Genomic DNA, 23,156 nt, shown 5'->3' on the forward strand with positions numbered 1-23,156 from the left:
CAGCGTGTTTTTACATGAGTAGAATGTGTGCTTTTATTTAAAATGCATCTCTCGGTTATTTGTGGCGCCTGCCTGGTGTTTTTACATTAGACTGTATCCTTTTTTAAAAATGCAGTTATTTGTGGGGCATAGGAATTCGTTCATTTTTTTCTTCAAAATACAGTCCAGCCCACCACATGGTCTGAGGGACGGTGGACCGTCCCACGGCTGAGAAAGGTTGCTGACCCCTGAGGCAGATCTTCCCTCACCTGGGGTGAGGTAATGGGGGCGCCATTTTGGGGTCTGCCTCAGGTGCCGAAATGTCCTGGGCGTGTGTGTGTGTGTGTGTGTGTTCACGTTCGTCCAAAAAACAAAACCCAAAAGAGTATACTGCATATTCGCTTTCCTTCACAAGGTGCTCCTCACCATACAAAAAAGTTTTAAAAAGCGACTCCAACAGAAGATGCAGAAACAAAAACACGCTCCCCTTTTCCTGAGGGCTAGCGGGGGGGAAGAGTTTACCTCAGAGTTTACCTCCGCCGCCTCTGAGCCGCCGACTGACTGACTTAACTTCCTCTCCGCCCCCGCCCCCCATCTTTCTCTTTCCGGCGCCTCCAGAGTCTTCCTCCTCCTCCTCCTCCTCCTCCTGCCACATCCTCCGCCGCCGCTATAGCTGCTGGCGCGTCAGCCCGCGCCGCCATATTGGAGGAGAAGGTGCTCCTGCCGCCGCCGCCGCAGGGGGAGCCAGGCTGGCCCAGCTCCTTCTCCCCCGCTCCCTTCCCTCCCTTTCCCCTCCCTGAGCGCTTGGGGCCGCCCCAGCTCCCGCTCGGAGTGGGGGAAGCGGGGAGAGCGAGCGAGAGCGGCAGGGAGGCCGCAGCCCCAGCCTTTCCAGCAGGGTCCTCCCGGGGCCCCCCGCCGCCGCCGCCGCCGCCATGACTTCCCTGACCCAGCGAAACTCGGGCCTAGTGCAGCGCCGGACCGAGGCCTCTCGCAGCGCCGCCGCGGCCGACAAAGAGCGGGCGTCCGGGGGCGGCGGCGGCGGCGGGGGTGGCGGAGGAGGCGCGGAGGAAGAAGGCCGGCGGGACGAGCAGGGCGACGACGAGAAGGGCGACTCCAAGGAAACGCGCCTCACGCTCATGGAGGAAGTGCTGCTGCTGGGCCTCAAGGACCGAGAGGTGCGGGGCCCGCAGCCGGGCGAGCGGGGAAAGGTGGCGGGGTGGGCCCGGGAAGGTGGGGTGGCGTGTCTGTGAGGTGAGGAGGGGACATGAAAGGCCTCCCCCCCCCAGGGTTGCCCTTGTGTATGTGGGGCTGGGGGGGGGGCGGGATTATGAGGCCACAGTGAGGGGTGGTGTCGGTCGAGGGGCCTGGAGGTTGCTACGGGGTTTGGTGGATGTCTGAGGGGGAGGGGCTCCCTGGCTGGCTGGCTGTGTTGTGTTGTGTTGTGTTGTGTTGTGTTGTGTTGTGTTGTGTTGTGTTGTGTAGTGTATGCGATTAGGGGTTAAGGTAGGCCGGCGTCATTGACACACACAAACAAAAGTGGTTGTGCCCAGGGCTTTGCATGCTGCCTTTCAGGGCCACCCTATAAACAAATTAAAACGAACTAGACACAAGTGTCAGAATGGAAGTTAAAAAAAAAAAAAATGCCAGAAAGCTGGCAGGGAAATATAAGACACACACTCCCCAGCATGCCATGTTGTCTGCAAGGCAACCCCTTCCTCCCACCTCATCCCCCACTGCAGCTTTCAGTCCAATTCTCAAACTGCGATACTGTACAGTGGTACCTTGGGTTACATACACTTCAGTGGTACATACTCCACTAACCCAGAAATAGTGCTTCAGGTTAAGAACTTTGCTTCAGGATGAGAACAGAAATTGTGCTCCGGAGGCGCAGCAGCAGCAGGAGGCCACATTAGCTAAAGTGGTGCTTCAGCTTAAGAACAGTTTCAGGTTAAGAACGGACCTCTGGAACGAATTAAGTACTTAACCCGAGGTACCACTGTATATGGCAATCAATCAGATATGAGAAATACAGAAGAAGAAGAATCTTGTGAGAAGAACAGGATATGAAGATGGAATAGAATTTGAAAGTGGGCATCAGCCACCGCCTTCTACCCAATTTATGTACTGGGACATGCTAGTTGAGTGCTCATAGTTTTATGCTAAGTGTTTCCACTATAACTTATCAGGTATGACTGAAACTGAGGCAGCTAATGGTTTTAGGATTAGATGTAAAGGGGTTAGGGAAGGTGGTGGTGTCAGCAAAACTGGAGGAGGACGTTCTGGGGAAAAGCTTTTGGATTTGACAGAAGGGCTTAATGGGGCAGGAGAAACAGCAAAGTTGCATTGAAACCCCTCAGTAGAAGTTGGCTTAGGGGCATCAAGTTTCTTAAGAGCAGAGGTCCATGTAGTTGGACTTTCTCAGACTGGAATACTGTTAATAGCTGGGGGTTGTTTTTTTTTGAACATTTATGTTTAGGAACCATGTACTGGCATAGTTGGTATGCCGCATTCTAAGCATCTACTTGTTAGTGCAGTAAATTCAAACTGGACCATAACAGTCATCTGAGAATTTCTTATACAGTGGTACCTCTGGTTGCGAACGGGATCCATTCCAGAGCCCCATTCACAACACGAGCAGAACGCAACCTGTGCACGCACGGGTTGCAATCCATCACTTCTGCGCATGCATGTTGAGAATATGTGCATGCGCGGGCAGCGAAACCTGGAAGTAACCTGTTTCATTACTTCCTGGTCGCCGCAGGACGTATCCTGAAAGAACGTAACCTGAACCGAACAGAACAAGAGGTATGACTGTAGTGTTCCAGCTGCAGCTCATATGGCTATTTAGGAATTTTTAAAAACACCTTTCGCAAAGTTAAAATGTACTTCTTTTCCAGAAAAACACATGACTCACAGGGTATGCTTATAAACATTTTACATCATTTAAGAAACAAACTTGGATAGTCAGAATGGGTTGGTTGACATACTACAGGCTTATTAGTGAGTGTAGTACTATCTTGAGCAAGATACTCTCTTTAGGATACCTAGTAGAGGAAAAGTTTGTAAACCTGTGCTGCAGATTGTAAGGTGCTATTTCAGAATTTTGCAAAGTAATGGAGCTCTGGTTTATGTTATGGGTACATTTGGCCAAGAAAGGGAATGCTTTTATCAAATGCGTGGGTATTTTTTAAATAATGTGTAGAATAAAACTTACTGCCCTTTTCATGATAGTTGTTGGCTTCTATTTTGACCCCACAGTGTATTTGCATGGGCTTACATAAAGGATCATGCTCATACGCACTCTTTCCCAGAGTTCATTAATCTTTGGAAAAGTCATCCACTTGTAGCTTGGCTGCTGTACATTACTCTATACTTCATCTCCAGGCTTTTGAAGGTTTCTGCTGTAGTTTTTATTAGGTTATACTGAGAAACATGTTACAGGCTCATTAGAGTTTAGATTAGAGTTTTTAGGTTGGGTTATCTAAACTGTGGGAGGGAGGCATATTCAAGCTAAGGAGGTGTTTCCAGTTGTCAAAGTATAATTTGATGACTGGATCCAGCCATTGCAAACTTCTCTAATAAGCAAAATTGTTGTGGTTGGTTGGTGTATTCTGAGTTTCAGTTAACAATAATGATTGTAGTCCAGTCCTCAAAGTACAGTTTGTTCTGATGAATTTCAGATAATAGATGTCAGTCCTTTGTGGTTGCTTCCAAATTTTGGAACAAATACTGTACTTATTTTGCAATATGAAGTCAACCTTTATTGTCATTAGTTATTACTTATTTGCAGACTATTTTGACAGTGCAAGCATATGTGTACAGTTCATATAAGGCACCCATAGCATCTTGAGATTTATAAATTCATTTTTATTTGTTTTTATAATGTCTTATGCAATGTATTAATCTTCTGCTTTTTCAGATTTCTTGTAATTGAGGGAAGCCACAAAGGGGTGTGCTCAGAGAGTGAGTGTTAAAAAGTGAGACTTAAGAGATATAGAGACAATATGAAGGTCTTCTGCTGAATTAGGCCCTTTAAGCTTCATGGCTAAGAGGCAACCTTCTATTAACCATCTTTCAGCTGCCCTAAGCTCCTAACTCCTAATATATATGGCCTAAAGCATAGGTAACTAGCCCAATACTGTATGAGCTAAACAAAGATAAACCTACAGCTTGAGCCAAGCACATTCTTTAGGCCTTCCCCATGCCATATTGTGATTGAAATGAAGCTCTTCCAAATTATATGAACTAAATAATCTCCAATGAGTTGCGTCTTCAGTAGTGGGATATCACAGTCCCCAGTCTGACTTATGTACTGTAAGCTTGTAATACTAATTTCTGTTGGATAAAGTCCAGTAACACCATGGGGATTTTTGAAAGCAAGCTTTCCATCATCTTTGAAGAACTGCTAGTCTATTATTTCTTAAAAGATGGTACAGTGACACACCAATTGTGGCACTTTGTAGGCATCAGGTCTTCATCCTAGTGAAAGCGAATTTACAGTGTGCAGGAAACTGATGGCATTCTTTGGAGCGCATAAGAGATGCACAGTGAAGGGTACGTAATTCTTTTCTGCTGCTCACATACGAACCCTTTGGTTCATTAACACTTGGCTAAATGTTGCAGCTGTACCAATAGTGAACAGTATATTAATGACAAGAAACAACCCCTTCTTGCTGGAATAAAATGACCCTAAGGAATGTCAAAGCAAAGTAAAAGTAAAAAAGCCTTCTGTTTTGTTAGTATCTCTATTAAAAGTAAAACTGACTGACTTTAATAACACAAATGCCTTATATAACATCAAGGATACTATTACATTTCGGGTTTGATTGTATATATGCTTTAATTTGTTTATTGTTGAAAGCTAAGCTTTAACAAAGGTGATGATGAATAATGCGCACAAAACCTTAGACACAGAGACTTGGTGTGGAGGTGAATTTCTCTGGAATACAGAAAGTTACAGCTTAGCCATTTCTTAGCAATGCAAAGATTTCCTTACAGGTTACAGCCATAATTTCCTTCTGCTGCTGAGCAGAAGGAGGAAACCTTTTTGCAGCTCCTAGTCATTGTAATGTGCTATCATGTGTTAGTCTGCACTGACCCCATGAAGATTGAACCAGTTTTTCCTCTTTCCAGCAAGAAATATATCTTTGCAGTATCTCTTAACTGCAGCAACTACTGTGTAAACCAAAGCATAAGATCAGATTCATTGACTCATCATTCATTGACTCATCAAGGGTATGAAAGAATTGCATTGCTCTTCTTGCTGTTAGATACAACCTTTTTATTTGGCTTCCATTGTCAAAAGAATGAACAGTGAAAATATATAAAGCAAAATATTTTGCTTGTTCTTGTTATAATGGTATGGGGAGAGAATTGTTTTGGAGAAGAAAGTAGCACAACTTTCGGTAGAAGGACACTGTCCCAAAGATGACAGAAGGAGTACTGCTACTTTGTATCCAGATAATGTGTTCTTCAAACACAAAATTTGTAGGTGTTGGATTAAAACTGTAATAAAATGGATCAGACAAGTTGCGGGGGGGGGGGTGTCTTTCTGATAGCCACTTCCCTCAGAGTAAGGTGGTTCTTAGATAACTGCTTTCAGCTGAAAGGGACAAATGCTACAATATTGCAGGGTGGGGAGGGGTTTGCTTACTTATTATTTATAGTGCTATCTGTATGCATACAAAATAATTGTGACAGGTCCTTCCTTACTCCAAGGGGCTTACTACAGGAAGTATAGACAGGATACAATAGAGGAATAATATATGATTACTTTAGTTACACATGCTTTGGCTTCGTTATGGTTGGGCATCCAGGACTGGTGCAAGGGTGTGTGTGACCGTGATGAATTATATATTACTTAATTGTCAAAGTGGCTTCTAGGCAGATTACGAGTATAAAATCAATTACAAAATATATCTGTACACATAAATAAAATACACAATAAAATATTTTTATCAAAACAGTAAAATAAACACCCATAATTTAAATGTACACTAAAATAAGTCCTTTAAAGAGTTAAAACAAAAATTAAAACCGTTAAAACCAGAGGTTCATGTAAGGAGATCAGGGGAATGCTTATTTAAACAAGTGTGTCTTCAGTACTCTGTGGAATGCCAATATTGATGGGGCCTTTTGTTTTTCAGCAGGGAGCTCATTCTACAATACTGGTGCCTGAAGTGAAAATGTTTACCTCTGTGTTGCCACATACCAATAAGCATCAGGTCATAGCAGAAACTAACTGAGTTTCATTGTTGAGCTTAATGCACTTATCTAAAGGCTTCCTAGAAATGATGAGTTTTGGAGAAGGATTTAAAGGAGATAAAGGTGGCTGCACAGAGACATTCTTTCTGGAAGGCAGTTTGAGACAAGAGGCAGCAAAGAAAACTGGACAGAGTCATTTCAGGGAGCAGGAGACCTTTGGATGCTGAGGGAGGTGGATCTTGGTGAGCGAAGGTCACAGGCAGGGATGTGTTGGGAAATAAACACAGAGAGATAAGGATGGGCAGAGTGGGGGCATGAAGGGTTTTGAAGGAGCTTGTAAAGCATCTGTGATTTGGACAGGAAGCCAGTGGAGAAGAGGAATTGCATCTCAGAGTGAGGGAGGAGGGGTATTATTTTCACAGCAAAGTGCTGAATAGATATGACAGTGGGAGGCCTGAGGGAAGAAAAATCATGAGTGTGTGTGTGTGTGTGAGAGAGAGAGAGAGAGAGAGAGAGAAGTTTTTGTATTTGAATAATTTTCGTGTAGTTTTGACTCGAGTTGGGAGCTTGAAAGTTGTTCTTTAACTTGTTACTCAGATACACTTTGCTTCCATAATTTGTATTTGCCTTATTTTTGCTAATGAAGCATGTCTGTGTAGCTGTGTAATCAGTGCGTTCTTAGTTTATGACTCATGGTAAGTCAAGAGAGCTAAACCACAAACCCAGGTTCGGATGACACACTAAACTATACTGTAACTTAGCATAGTACAGCGGCAAAACGATTGGGGAGAAGCAAAGCATCTGTGTTATCCTTCCTGGAAGCCTGAGCGCTTGCATGTTTGTGCTAAGTAATAGTTTGGGTTGGTGTGACGTGTGAACCAGGCATTTGTGTCAAAAATGAACTCCAGTGAGCTCAGTGGGGCTTTATTCCCAGTAAGTGTGCATCAGGTTGTAGCCTTAGTGCATGCATTTGTCCTACATTTAATAAACAAAACCAAAATACACTGTCAATTTAGTGTGCTGTTTAAATATTTATATTTATTTTCTTACATTATATCTCAACTTTCTTCCACCATGAAACTCATGATGGCATACATATAATTATGAAGTGGTCGCTCAGTGATAGCCCAAAAGTTCCTCCAACAAACAGAAGTATTTAAACTGAAATATTTGAGTTGGTGGCTGTTTGTTCCTCAGATTAAGATTCACTTTTATTTTGCTTACTTCCTGGGCTGTGACATTTCCTTTCTCATCGTTTTTAGGTTGTCTTCATGAAAATTAAGACTACGATGCAGGCAGCTAATTTTGCAGTTCATGTAATTCTGCTGGTTGCGATTTCATTCCTAACATACTGAATTCTCCTAGTTAAGACAGTCCTAATGTGGTGAGAAGATTCTGTGGCAAAGAAGCCATCACTTCCTAAGCCGCCCTGATGGCTCATGCCTGTCAGGGCAAAAGATGGAGGATGGATTCCATCCCCTGTCATGGCTCTTTAAAAATTCCCCTTCCTGCTCCACCATTGACTTTAGTGAGAGAGATAACAACTACAGCAGTTCCAGGGTTGTGTCTGGGAAATGAGGGGACTTTGGATTCAGTGGATCCAAGGCCTTCCCTCACACTGCACCCTGGAATGCCCCATTTTGAGGTCAGTCGTCTGTGCAGCACCGCTTTATAATGACAGTGGCAGACCTGGCAGAGCGCCTGCAGACCGTGTCAGAAACACAGACATGAAAGCTAGGAGCCAAATGGAACCTTAAACCTAGGTTATGGGAACAACAACAGAATATATAGGCACACTTTTTCATAACAATACAAAGCTGAAAATAAATGAACTGCAGCTAAAATAAGTTCTTTTTTCACATGGTCTAGTATTTCCCCTGCCTACCCCCATAATATTCTTAAGGGGGCCTCTTCTCCAGTCTTCAAAGAGTAGCTGGAAGTGGGGAGGCAGAAAAAGGCCCTCCTTTCCTTCCACACTGCAATTTTAAGCTGAAATCTTAGGTGCAGTACTGCACCCAGAGCTCAGAAACTGCTCGCACTAATGAAATTAATTGTCTAAAAATGCACCTAGAACAATGGGAGTTTTGAACACTGCCTGCAGACCTCTCTCTGTGTTGGTGAAAGTGGTGGTCCACAACATCTGATAGCTTCTCAGCTGTTCTCCCAGGGAGTTTAGGATTGCTTACTAAATGCATACTTTCTTTTAGTCCATATTCCAAAATTTGTGGAGCTTGTACAAGTATATGCCTCTCAGTTCACACTGCCGTTTTGTATTGTAAAATCAGCAGGAAATAATCTCCCTTAGCACCTCTTCTGTGGAAGGTTACGGGAGCCCCCAGAACAGATTTAGGGTGCACACAGGATAGTTGTACAAGCAGAAATCCTTACATTGATGAGATTCAGTGGTACCTCTGGTTACGTACTTAATTCGTTACGGAGGTCCATTCTTAACCTGAAACTGTTCTTAACCTGAAGCACCATTTTAGTTAATGGGGCCTCCTGCTGCTGCCGCACTGCTGGAGCACGATTTCTGTTCTCATCCTGAAGCAAAATTCTTAACCCGAGGTAATATTTCTGGGTTAGCGGAGTCTGTAACCTGAAGCGTATGTAACCCGAGGTACCATTGTAATTGTCTTAGCATTATGTTGGATTCTACTGTGACTTAACAGGAACTTTTTCATTAATACTTGAGTTTTTGTCATTGTGATTGCCTATACTTTAGGTATAAACATCTTTCTTTGTTTTAAACTTCCAGCATAGAGCTTTCTGACCTATCTTAATTTAGAGTCAGATGTGCAGAGTCTTAATTGAGCATAGACGTTTGTTGTGCCTGTGAATTTAGGTAAAAGATTCAGCTTTTTGTTATAATTAGAAATTTATGCTGTGCTTGCTGCCTGAGGATGCTGCGCTATACCTATCATCAATAAAAAATAACCTAGCAGTTAGACTGAATTTGTAAATAATGAACTAATAAACATTTTAAAAACCACAATAGTTTGCAAAATCTTTCTTTGGACTACAAGGTAAATTTGGAGTGGGATGGCTGGGATAGAGGCAAAGTTGAATGAAGCATAGATGTGGCTCTTAGCTTTCTCCAGTAGGCTACATACATCCCAGCCATACAAAAGTCTGTTTTTACACACACACCCCATTCAGACAAGCAAGAGGCATCACAATTCAAAAACACATTCCATTCACAAAAAAGGCAGTCAAGGAGGGTACTGAACAGCCCCAGTGAAATTCAAAAGCTTTCACATCTACAATATGTTGGGAAAATTCTCTTTTATTTTGGCAGCATATTTGAAGGTGTACACACACACTGCTTCCAGAGTATCTTAATGCTTTGGTTTGAAAAGCAGGCACAGTGGTGCCCCGCAAGACGAACGCCTCGCAAGACGGAAAACCCGCTAGACGAAAGGATTTTCCGTTTTTTGAGGCGCTTCGCTAAACGAATTTCCCTATGGGCTTGCTTCGCAGGACAAAAGCCCATAGGGAAATCTCCGGGGACAGCGGGGAACCGCTGTCCCGGGGCGGTTTTAAAATGCTGGCAGGCGGCAGCGCTGCCGTCCCCCAGCATTTTAAAAGCCCCCGGGACAGCGGAAGAATTCTCCGCTGTCCCGGGAAGGCAGGCGGGGGGAAGCGAAGACTCCCCCCCCCCGCCGGCCTTCAGAAGAGGTCCGGGGACAGACTGTCCCCGGACCTGGTCTGAAGGCGGTTTCCATAGGAACGCATTGATTGATTTTCAATGCATTCCTATGGGAAACCGTGCTTCGCAAGACGAAAAACTCGCAAGACGAAAAGACTTGCGGAACGAATTAATTTCGTCTTGCGAGGCACCACTGCATTTTGAAATGATAAAATGTTATTTTGTGGAAAGAGGAAAAGATGTGTTAAAAATTCCTTGGCCAGTATTGTAAGGATAATGTTAGAGCTAGTTTGAATAGTGTTTATTTTATTGGTTTAAGTTTCCTTCAGCCAGAATAAAGTATTTCAGCATGTGAAGTTTTGTGGCTTTAACTGCAAATTCTGGTGAAGCAAGACGTATACCTGTTTTGAAGCTTCTTTGTTTTTACTGATTCCTGCAACTATTTACCATAGAACCATAGAATTGTAGAGTAGGAAGGGTTCCACAAGGGTCATCTAGTCCAACCCCCTGCAATGCATAATCCTAAGCCTGGTAAAATGAACCATTTGAAACAAGTATATTTTGAGATGTCTGGTCCAGGTCACATGTAACTCTCAGCCAAACCATGACTCTCAGCCAAGCCAGCGGGTTGGACTCGATGGCCCTTGTGGTCTCTTCCAACTCTATGATTCTATGACTTAGCACAAACCATGACTTAGCACAAAGAAACAAAAGTATGGATTCTCGGAACAAAGCTTTCAGCTGCTACACTCCTACTGCCACACTTCTCAAGGCTAAGCCATGGTTTGACTTGGAATTACATGTGAACTGAAAATAAAAGTCTGTTTTCCAGCTCTTAGAAAAATAGACCCACTTCATTCAAACTAGACTGCCTAAATTGAAAGAAATCAATATTTTAACATTTTGGAGTAAAGTTCAAAATCTCTGTAAAGATGAATCACATTTCATGAAAGCTTGTTAGAAAGCTTTTATCACTATACTTTAGAAGTCTAAAAAGGGGGGGGGAAGCTTGGATATGTTTGTCAGTATTTAGTTCATTCTTAAATTCTTTAGCTATTTTGGAGCATGTCAAGAGGGCAGATTTCTTTTTCTTGTTGTCTGAAAGTGTTATAATGAATATTATTTATTTTTACATGGATAAAAGAAAACTTACAGAGACTTCTTTCCCATCAGGGTTATACATCATTTTGGAATGACTGCATTTCCTCTGGGCTGCGTGGCTGCATGTTAATTGAATTAGCACTGAGAGGGCGTCTTCAGCTGGAGGCGTTTGGAATGAGACGCAAAAGTTTGTTAACTAGAAAGGTAAGAATCGGAGGGTAAAATGACATGTAGGTCTTAAAAATTATATCCCATACAATTCTTCAAACTGTACCAAGCCTTTTACATACTCAATTCAATATTTGTAAAGAGATGGCAAGAACGCTTGTATCTAATCAATTATAAGTTCCTTAAGCCACATATTTAATATTAAACATGTGGTGCTTATGCAATTTGCTGAATCCAGGGCCTACTATGGAGATGAATCAGTCTATGTTGCTCTTTGCGGTTGATTTTGTTGGCGTTATGTGAGGGCAATTTATTTTTTCTGAGGGGATCTTGTGATGAAAAAATGCTGTTGTATGCACAGTCTGCCCTGTCAATATTATCTTTTGCTCACCTTTTTTAAAAAGCATGTTTTGAAAGGTTTCCACACTACCTCGCTGTTAAGAATTGCGTCTTTGTGTTAGTAGACAGTTGCTGCTTATGTTCAGCTGCATTTAGTTATGATTATCTTGAAATGGATCTGCTCCCTTCCCCATAGAGCTTCCAAGATTCTTTGGTGTGCCAGAAATGCAGGAATGTTCCTTGAAACACCACGGTTATATAATAGCTTGCTTGACTATTTCTAGAATATTTTACATAGGTGATTTTAAGGAGAGTCAGACCTAAAAGCTATGTTATTTATTGGCCATAATTGTGGCAAGTTTGAGTTTAAGGAAGGAGGTTGTGAGAGAGCAATTGTCACGAACTTTGGAGGAGTTTTGGGAGCAGGAATGTCTGGTGAATGTATTTGAGGTTTTTTTTAAATAAAAAAATAGATCTTTGGTGGGTTTGGGGGGGGAGGTTTTTTAAGTCAGGATTTTTTTTAGCTTTTGGGGAGAGGTGTTTTGAGGCATCATCATCTTCCTCAGGTGCTGACAAACCCAAAACCCAAGAAGCAGTGACTGGTTCCACACTAGAGCAGAAACTGAAAGTGCTGGACTGTTTACAAGAAGGCATGGGTGTGTGTGCTGTGGCACACAAGTTTGGCAGGAATGTGTCCAGCACCCATGCCATCAAGATCTGGGAGAAGGAGATCTGGGCAGCAGCGTCTGCGATCACACCTGCCAAGGTCACCAGCCATGTGCTGGTTTTTTAAAGGGTTTTTCTAGGGTGTTTAGAGGGTGTTTGCAGGCTTTTCCAATGGGTGCCTCAATTATATGCGATATCACATATGCATGTGGTGCCTCAGAACATAACCCCCATGTAAATTGGGGGGGGGTGGTGTTTGTTCTTGTTTGGTTTCCAAATTATTTTTTATTGTTTGTAGGTACTGAAAGCTTTTTCCAAAATAAGTACTAACATGCCGTAACCTTGTACTAAATTGGGGTCACCATGAAGAGAAGACATTTGCTTAAAATGATGTATTATGATTTTTAAAAAGCTTCAGCCATCATATTTTAATTTTGTGCTAATCAGTGGAGTTGCTCATACATAGTAGCAAAGTGCATACAGTGGTGCCCCGCAAGACAAATGTCTCGCAAGACGGAAAACCCGCTAGACGAAAGGGTTTTCCGTTTTTCGAGGCGCTTCGCAAGACGAATTTCCCTATGGGCTTGCTTCGCAAGACGAAAACGTCTTGCAAGTCCCCCCCCCTTTTTCTAAGCCGCTAATAGCCGCTAAGCCGCTAATAGGGATGCTTTGCAAGACGAAAAAACCGCTAGACGAAGAGACTCGCGGAACGGATTATTTTCGTCTTGCGATGCACCACTGCATTATTGGACCACATATACCAAATAAATTATATGTATCCAGGTATATTAAAGCTGGTACTACAAGAGTTTGGGTGGCATCCAATGTTAGTCATACGCCAATGAAATCAATGGACAATTAACGTTCACTGATTTCAGTGGTTCTGCACTGAGCATGTTTTAGTTGGATTATCCTCCTATGTTTTATGCTTATGCCATTCTTTAGAAACCAAGTTTCTATTGAACCTCTGACTGGCTTTTATTCTATGCATTCTGGCTGATGTGTTCTTCTATCTGATGGTATAAATTTCCCTCAGTGTTGTGAAGGACTTAATAAACATTCATTAGCCAGGCCGTAATAGCCAGATACTGGCTTCCCAGAAGAATTGGAGCTCAAGCAGTGAGAGCACAGATCTAATGAGAGAATTAGCATTTGTAGGCTCCAAATAATGACGTCTATTAAATTTAGTATTTTGGCATTTTTTGTTGCTGTCCTCCATAATATAAATTTATAGTGAGCTTTATTGTTGTCAAATAAAATGTCTGTTAAAGGAATTATTTCATCATCAAAATTTTTTTAACAGACATTTAATGTGGCTTTTATTGGAATTATTGCTTCTGAGAAGCATGCTAATTATCTCCATGACCACAAAGCGTATGTTTAGGAATGGATTATTGTTTATTGACAGATTGTCCTCTCTTAAGTATTATGTACAGGGGGCCAGGGAACAGAAGACATTCCAGACAAATCTCCATAACTTTGTCTGCTGTCCATATGCAAGGGACTTTAGGGTGGCAGGGAGATTATTATTTTTCTCCTGTCAAGGGAGGTGATAGGGGTTCATATCTGCATCACCTACAGCCTTTTAGGGAACTAGAACATTATGGTGAAAAAGGGTGACAGTGGTAACTTATACAGGTTGATAATCCTAGCTCAGAGCATTCTAATTATGAATAAAAATAACAGTAAAAATATAATGAATCTATTCGGTTGATTTTTCATTTGTTGCCTGGATATTGTGTGTAGCTCTCTTAGGTCTCTCCATTGGCACTGTTTTTCCCTCTGCAGCAGCTTTGGAAGTTCTAGTGCTTAAATTGGAGAGCTCTCTTATCTCTCTGTATTTATTTTTTCTGGGCATTTTTTGAGGTAAATGTGACTCCATATACCCTGTATGCTGTGGTTTCAGGTTGCAACAGAAAGTAGTACAGTGGTGCCCCGCAAGATGAATGCCTCGCAAGACAGAAAACCCGCTAGACGAAAGGGTTTTCCATTTTGGAGGTGCTTCGCAAGACGAATTTCCCTATGGGCCTGCTTCGCAAGATGAAAATGTCTTGCGAGTTTTTCCGACTTTTCCCCTCCCCCCCCCTTTTCTAAGCCGCTAAGCCGCTTATCCACTAAGCTGCTAAAAGCTGCTTAGCCGCTAATAGCGCTAATCCGCTAATGGGCTTGCTTCGCAAGACGAATAAACCGCTAGACGAAGAGACTCGCGGAACGGATTCTTTTCGTCTTGCGAGGCACCACTGTATGCTATTAATATAATGTGTTCTTCATGAAGTAACTATTTGTCTAAATAAAAAAGGATGCTAATGTACCTAGAGGGAATGGTTTGGGACTTTTATTTCTTGGTTGACTTGAATGGGGTGGTATATATGGAGCATTGCCTTCCCATGGATTCAGACGTTTTCCTTTTCAAAAGCAAGATACTTGGTTTGGTTTCCGAAAAACAATGACATTGGTTCAAGAAGTGGGAATATTCCAACACTGAGCCTCAAGATATAAAAAGTAGTACTGAGACACACTTTTTCTCCACTTGGTGCTTAAAAAGTTAAAAGCAAAAGTTTGAGGTGATGGAGTGAACTCTTATATTTCCTATCAGGTGATCTGCAAATCAGATGCTCCTACAGGGGATGTTCTACTTGATGAAGCTCTGAAGCACATTAAGGAGACACAGCCTCCTGAAACAGTGCAGAACTGGATAGAGCTGCTTAGTGGTAAGATAAATCTTTGGAAATTAACATTTTTTAATGTTTAACAAACTTTTGGGCTGCCATGCATCACTGGTTTTAAGGAGCGAGTTTTCAAGCATAGGGTTTGATAAGTTCCTTATCAAGTGATGCCTTGTGTCCAAATTATGAGTAACAACTTTGGATGCTGTGAAGATCAAATTTAAACACCAGTTTTCCGTCGAATAAATTTGGGGATGGCAGTGTTGGAATGGTGGAAGGAAATAGTTAATGCTCTCGCTATCTCTGGAGTAGAATTAAGCTGCTGTTTAGCAGCATACAGGATCACCAGGTTTAGATTCAGCAGTGGGAGGGTGTGGGAGATTTGGTCAGTGTTAATTACTTCATGAAATCTTAACACACAAGTTTAGTCAGGTGAACTGCGCCTTTTGTATTTTGACTACCTAGATCACGGTATGTATGTACTTGGCTCTTATTTCCCACTCTTCGTTCTTTGTATACTAATATTCTTCCATCTTCATTAAAAATCCTATGTCTGCAGCATGTTAATTAGTAGTAATGTTCTTGAATTCAAGTTAGTTCCAGTGAATTCAGTGGGGCTTACTCCCTGGAGAATTAGTTTAGGATTGCTTATTTATATCTCAGTGACACATTCCTGTGTTCCCTCCTGCTTTGGCTGTTTAGCAGTAGAGAGGAAGAACAGAGAGACTAATGAAAATGAGAGAAACCTGGAGCTTTTCTGGCAGAGGCAATGTTTACGGTTTTCAAGAAAATCAGATTCTGTTCTTGAAGTTCATTTCTTAAATTAGGTAATTTTAGCAGTGCAGCTGACATTGTAATAGTCATTCAGAGAGGTGAGGTAAGCACTGAATGAGCCTCTTGTTGAAATATGAATTCAGTCATACTGTTGTCTAGCAGTTACTGCATTTTTCTGTGTATAAGACTAGGTTTTTTCCCTTAAACAATACTATCAAAAATTAGGGGGTGTCTTATACTCTGGGCAATCTCCTCCCATTTTCTTAAATCTGAGTCCCCCAAAATAGGGGGCATCTTATACATGGGGGGCGTCTTATAGATGAAAAAATACGGTATTTTGTCTGGTTTTAACTGTTATAGGTACTTTTATTTTATTTTGTATATCATCTTGAGATATATATGCAGAAGGTAATTTGTAAATAATTTGCTTCCTCCGCCCTTCCAACCATAAAATGGGGTTAATACAATTGTCGATGATACTAGCAAAATAGTTTAGTTGAGATCAGTGAGAGAATGCTTGTAAGCACTTAGGGGAAAACCCTATTTTTATGCACTTTGCACAATTCTGGTTCCAAAATTAGAGTATTTGGAGATGTGAATGGAAGAGAGCCAGAAAAGAAGATGAGGCACTGATGTTTGTGTGGGAATTTGGGGTGGGGGTGGGGCAGAGAAGCTGCTTGGGAACAAAAAGAGAGGCAGGGATTGGTACGAGGTCCCCTGCCCCTGACTCCTGGAAACCATTTGCAGTTCCCTGGTGGTTTCTACTGAACACTAAGCTCTATACATTTCCAAATGTATTCTGTGGGTGTGTTGTGCTTTTAGTTTTAGAACCTGCAGTGCCTTTGTGCAGAATTTTGAATCATATTTCCATACTTGCATTCCTTTGTGTGTGACAAACCCCCAAATCATTATGTTAGAAGCATTTCTGCAAATGTCACCCTAATTCCCACTGAAGTTCTCATTCAAAGAATAAATAAATTTTGGTCTGTTCCACTTCAGACAGTGGTTAGGGATCTCATGATTGAATGTTCTCCCTGCAATCCCCTCCATGTATAAATGTAGAATATCAGGGGGAAGGATTCTAGTCCAGTCTTCTACCTGACATGCTATCTTTCTGTGAGCAGGAATTGATTTATGTATAGGTATAGAGTAGCCATACCCACAGTCTGAAGTGGTACAGACCAGGTATGGGCTTGCCGCCTTGATAGGAACTAAACTTGGACTCTCATTCAGTTGCATGTTGTTCCTTCCTAGCATCAGCATGCTGGCAGCAACTTCTTGGGTTGGTTTCCTTTTCAAAGTCCATCTGCTTTCTGACATGGTTTGACCCTCTTGGGCCAGCAACGTCAGCAGACTTCAGCCTCAGGGTGGGACTGGTACTTGCAGTGGGCAATAATGGCCTTTCATAATGAATTCTGCTTTTCCAGAATGTTTTTTATTTATTTATAGCCCATCATTTGCCAACGGTGCCAGAGTGGGTTATAAAAAAATATTACAATGTAAAAGAACTTTAATTAAAACTGTAACAGCACTAAGAGTACAGCAGAAAGGACAACATTCACTTAATCTCAGTCTATCATCCCCAAAGGCATAGAGGTATGCTTTAACCAGCTGACAGAAAGCATACTGCACTATACCTCACACAGGAGCAGCTGGCAGGGGAGACATTCCATCACAGAGGAAGTCTTCAGAGGAGGGCAACCAAAATGGTCAAAGGCCTGGAAACGATGCCTTATGAGGAACAGCTGAGGGAGCTGGGCATGTTTAGCCTGGAGAAGAGGAGGTTAAGGGGTGATATGATAGCCATGTTCAAATATATAAAAGGATGTCACATAGAGGAGGGAGAAAGGTTGTTTTCTGCTGCTCCAGAGAAGCGGACACGGAGCAATGGTTCCAAACTACAAGAAAAAAGATTCCACCTAAACATTAGGAAGAACTTCCCAACAGTAAGAGCTGTTCGACAGTGGAATTTTCTGCCAAGGAGTGTGGTGGAGTCTCCTTCTTTGGAGGTCTTTAAGCAGAGGCTTGACAACCATATGTCAGGAGTGCTCTGATGGTGTTTCCTGCTTGACAGGGGGTTGGACTCGATGGCCCTTGTGGTCTCTTCCAATTCTATGATTCTATGATTCTCAGCATGCCACCACCCCTCATATTCCACAGGGGGCTGGTACTGCTAACAGGGCTGACATGTTGGCTAAACGTGTTCAGTCTTAAAGCAAACTAATATGATTGATACTTGATAAAATATCCTGATAGCTTTATGTACTATCACTTCTGCATATCATAAGAAAGTGAGTCCTGTAAAACATTTACACAAATCTCTGAAGAGTTACAATTTCTGAATGCAAAATAGTTGTCTGAATTGCTTGTTCAGAGTTCCTTGTAGTTAGGAGGTTTGGTCACAAGGTGTCGCCAAGCTACTGTGGAAAATCAAAATGGATAAAAAACAATCTATTTTAAAAGTTCACTTTATTTTTGCTGGAGCAAATATGCATTTCCTTCATTGCTTGCCTTAGGGTTCACAACACCTTGAGCCAATGCGTGCTCTATGCCTTCTCTTATAGCACACAGTATATTGGGGGGCATTTTAGAAATGTTTTGTTCATGAGACTAATTTGGTTGGAGGTTTTCAATTGGTCAGTGACTTTTTCTATAGTGTCTCTTTTAGCTGGTGCAGGTAATGTCACTTAATAGAAATGAAATTTTATTGTTGGCACCCTTTTACCTCAATAGACAATGGAGTGCGCCTCTGGGGGTGAAGACAAACGATTGGAGAATCACAGCACCTGCTGTGGGTGCAGAGATTAGTAACTCATAACTGCTGCCTCCTGCATTGTTTCTGTTGCGTTAGCCAGTACCAAAATAACTTCTTCAGGACACAAGCCTGGGCAATGTGTATGGAGGTCCTGGGCTCCCCAGATGGCAAGACTCCCTCTTGCCCTTGCTGATGTGGTCCAAAGGAAAGCAGACCAACATGTTTGGCACCAGCTTGACTGCAGAAGTTGCTGGAAGGGAGTGCACATGGCGCCCCCAACTGTCTTAGGGACTCACTCCAGATTTGTAAAGGGTTTATTTTGTAGTCTTTTCTTCTCTTGAAGACATCCCGCAAGGCAGCAAGTACGGATTTTTATTTGGGGTTTACTTCTGAAGCCCTTTTCATGAATGAGTATAGTTGCAAGACAGTGAAAGTTTAGGATCAGAGTTCTCCTTCTCCCAGCCCCATCTGTATCTCAGTTCCCTCTACAGCATGTGCAGTAAATGCCTTTTAGGGTTGTGCAATAAATCACCATACCATTGAATACCAGCTTTAAAATAACATTGTGATAAGTGTTTCAACAAGACAGTATTCCCAGTGAACAAAAGGAACAGCTTTTCAGGGGGTAGTTCAGCTGAAGGATACTTTACAGATACTCTGCAAAAAATATGCAGGCATGGTGTCTCCAGCTTTGCTCTCCCTCCACCACTGCAGGGAGCCTTGTCAAGGCCCTCTGCTGCTGCTGGGAAGTGTGGCGCACCCTCCGCCACCACAGGGAGGTATGGCGGGACCCTCTGTCGCCGCAAAAGGAGCATGGTGTGTCCTCAACTACCTTGACCTGGTTTAGCTTGCCAGTCAAAGCCATTTCCTGGGGTGTGGCCACTGTAGCATGATGTCAGCTTCTAGGAGCCACAGGTGAGAGCTGAGTACGGGGTGGGGAGCAGAGGTCGACGCCCCAAAAGGAGCATGGTGTGTCCTCCAGCAGAGGTATTAGCCATTCCTTAACACCCCATACACTTCAGAAACATGCATAGAATAAACTTCAGAGTTTAATTGAAATGAAGATTCTATCCTCACTGCACTCCAATAAGACAGATACCAGTTTATTTCAGAAGCTAGCAAGTATTTCAAGTGATAGGAGACTGTTGTTTTTCCATTTTGTTTTTCATTCTAGTTTTGATAAGCAGGCAACTGCCCGTCACAGTTTTCTTCAACCTTCATAATAAAGCTTTTTTAACATTTGGTGAATATTCCAAACAGTAGCTTTGAGCTCTCCCCCCCCCCCCCTTTAGATGATCACCATATTTGCCTCAACACAGCTCACTGTAAGCAGACATGGTGCAAATTGACTGCCTTGTGCAGAAAGTTTTTCTTTACATTGGAATAGGTGACAAACTTCTGGAAAAATTATTTCATCTACCGGGAAATTTTTTGGGTTTATTTGGGGAATAGTTTAGAGAGTTACCTAGTTTGCAAGCATGGAACTCCTCAACCAAAGTATTATTTGGAAGCTGCTCTGTGGATCATCTTTGCAGCTGGTCATTAAGTGAAGTATTCTTTCTATACCTAACGTGACAATTAATACTGCATTTTTGCCTCTGTTGCTGTGTTAATGTGTCCTGTTTTGTCTCATTTACCCTTCCCAACCAACAGAATACCAGCAAAACATTCAGGGGGTTGTTTGTTCTTTTGCCTTATTTTAGGTGAGACATGGAACCCATTAAAATTGCACTACCAGTTACGAAACGTACGTGAACGATTAGCCAAAAACCTGGTGGAAAAGGGGGTTTTGACTACAGAGAAACAGAACTTTCTCCTCTTTGACATGACCACACACCCTCTCACCAACAACAACATTAAGCAGCGCCTCATCAAGAAAGTTCAAGAAGCTGTTCTTGACAGATGGGTGAATGACCCCCACCGTATGGACAAGCGCTTGCTGGCTCTCATTTACTTAGCCCATGCATCAGATGTCCTTGAGAACGCTTTTGCCCCCCTTTTGGATGAGCAGTATGACCTAGCCACAAAGAGAGTGCGGCAGCTCCTGGATTTAGACCCTGAAGTCGAATGTATGAAGGCCAACACAAATGAGGTCCTGTGGGCTGTAGTAGCAGCCTTCACAAAATAACTGCAATCAGACTGCTCAAGTGTTCTTTTCCCCATTTCATGTCAATCAGTTTATCTTCTATTGACGATTCATGTTTTCTGTCATCTTGTACCTCTCTTCATATGATGAAAATCAGCTCTTCTTCAAGCTTTTGTTCATGGGAACGGTAGGTGGTGTGTTCTGTTTCTCCGTGTGTGTGTGTGTGTCTACTGCAGGATTCTGCTGGTTCAAGAGAGCTTCCTGTTCTGCAACATGCTTGACAGCCACATTGACATTCTGTTTCGTATCCGATTTAAGTTACTGTGTCTAGGTTTTTATTGTACCCCTCTTTCTTCCACTGGGATGGTTTCACACAGAAAGCACATTCCAGGAGGGAATCAAGCATCTGGTTTCAAGTTGATCCAACTGTATCATCTGCCTCAGCAAAGTGCAGCATTTTATCCTTGGCTAAAATCACAAAGGCATGTTGGAATCGCCCAAAGTGAGCCTTTTGGAGTGCAGTTGAACAGGTTCCATTAAATCACTGAGGGTTATTTTGGAACCTCACACAGAATCCTGCTGAAATGGAGTGGTGATTGGTGCCACAACAAAACCTGGTAGATTGCCCCTTTTCTTCCTAGACATACATGTGGAAGTGCTCAAACAATTTCTAAAGCAAAAATATCCCCAGATCGACTCAATAAATAGTTCAGCCATCTCGTGCATTTTGCTGTTCATGTAACTCTTTATTGAGTTTTTGTTTGTTTACTTTAAAAATAACTGAATCCTAAGGCTAGTATCAAAAAGTCTGGTTGTTTTTGCAAAGGGGTGAGATACATTCCAGTGTGGTCTGTATATAGAATTGTATATTAACACTCAAGCACATTTTAGTAAATTTCCAAATTTGAATTAGTTGTGCATCTGGCTTTCTATCATTTGCTTTCAGCCACTGCCTCTTGGTGGAAAGATGGGCCTCCTATTAAAAAAAGGTGTGCATGTGTGCATGCCTGACCTTTCCTTCTATGGAGTTTGTGCCATCCAGGTACATTCTTCTTGTATGTTGCCTTTATAACATTTGTTGTATGATGAGAACATTTTATCATCCCCCCCCCTTTTTTTTTGGGAAGAGGCTTGTGATGAGTACAGTTCTTGGTTGCAGACTTCAATTTCTGTTTGTACACAAGTTAAAATTGTGTCTCATGCCATTAATCAACTTAACACTTAAAAAAAAAATCAGTTGTCAATCTTAACAAGTGTTGCATGTAAATTGTTAGCAGGTAATTACTACAGTTCAACCAATTACGACTTCTGTAGTAGGAAGCTCTACTATGTTTTAATTTTTATATACAATTATGCTGATTAGCACATTATTGTAAAATATATAAACTGGCTTTTTAAAGTTTATTACCTCTTTACCATTGCTTGTTCTAGCTCCATTCACAATGTAAATATTATGCATTGAACAAATAAAAGACTGACCTTTTTGTTTTGAATAACAGAACACACTAATAGTGGAGCAGGTATGTAGAAATTTTTGGTTAACATTGAAAGCAGAAATTACTAGATGGCGTTTAACTGTAGTTGAAATTTAAAGGGATCCCCAATCTGTATACTAGCTTTTTACCTACAGTAAATAAATGATTATCTTGAAAGTGCCTGAAACAGAGCAAGCATGTAATTTTGCATTTTGTGTTCCTAATTGTTAAAAGCACCGTGATGTATGATGTAACGGTGAATTCTGATTACAGTGGTACCTCTGGTTGCGAACGGGATCCATTCCGGAGCCCCATTCGCAACCTGAAAGAAACACAACCCACGTCTGTGCACGCGCAGGTCGCGATTCTCCGCTTCTGCACATGCGTGTGGTGTCATTTTGTGTACATGCATGAGTGGCAAGTAACCCTTTCTGGTACTTCCGGGTCGCCACGGGACGCAACCTGAAAAAGCGTATTATGAAACAAACGTAACAAGAGGTATGGCTGTAGTACACTTGAGGACAGATTTTCTCATTACCAGGAAAGCCTGTAAGTAGTGTGATGCTCATGTCTGCTTGTATGAGCTTTCGTAGTGATCAGACCATGGCACCTCTACAAGGGAGGACATGATCACATCTATACCTGCGCCAAAGATCAAATCCAGTGCGGGGCCTGCTTGATGTGTGGGGCCCAAAACCACCTGGGAGAGCCCTAGTGTTGCCATGGAGGACACCAGGTCCAGAGCCTGTGAGGAGGGGGCGGCATCAGCATGGACGCTGAAGTCCCCCAAAACCAGTAGGTTAGGAAACTCCAAAGCCTAGCAGTCCAAACTAGAGATGAAGATGAAGGCAAAAGTTTGCTCTCTATTCTGAGATTTTTTTCAGCCCTCTATGGTTTAGCAATATCGAAAGAAAGATCTGGAGTGATCTTGTGACTGGCACATAATAAAGTTTATTTTGCTTCTGCAGATACTGGGACATGAGAAGAAGAAGAAGAAAAGTATCTTCCCTCCCTGCTCTCTTGAGAGGGATTAGGTCACAATCATATCTAGGATTTTCCCCCAGCCCTTCTTTCCATTGTACAAATTTTGTGAGATATCTGTGGAAGTGGAGTTACAGATTTGACATCTTTGTGTATTGTGGGTATCTAAACCTAAATGATTTAAACACACACACACGAACGAACGAACTCATCTTGCAGAACTAGACACACAATGCCTTTGAGTTCACATTTTTGATAACAAGATTTATGGAGAGTCAGTTAGGACAAAGTATTGTTTCAGACGTAATCCAAATGA

At 42.2% G+C, this 23,156-nt stretch overlaps 1 protein-coding gene across 1 annotated transcript; it reads left to right on the forward strand.

The window, feature by feature from the left end:
* The first annotated feature begins 701 nt into the window (after positions 1 to 701).
* GOLPH3 (golgi phosphoprotein 3) lies at positions 702 to 22,050 on the forward strand. The gene is made up of 4 exons (XM_081881657.1): positions 702 to 1,154; positions 11,003 to 11,134; positions 14,700 to 14,814; positions 20,002 to 22,050. The coding sequence occupies exons 1-4, from the start codon at positions 912 to 914 to the stop codon at positions 20,424 to 20,426; spliced, it is 915 nt and encodes a 304-aa protein (XP_081737783.1). The 5' UTR covers positions 702 to 911; the 3' UTR covers positions 20,427 to 22,050.
* The last annotated feature ends 1,106 nt before the right edge of the window (positions 22,051 to 23,156 follow it).

This window comes from Podarcis erhardii (genome assembly GCF_964252035.2).
Source record: "Podarcis erhardii genome assembly, chromosome: 11".
Taxonomy (NCBI): domain Eukaryota; kingdom Metazoa; phylum Chordata; class Lepidosauria; order Squamata; family Lacertidae; genus Podarcis; species Podarcis erhardii.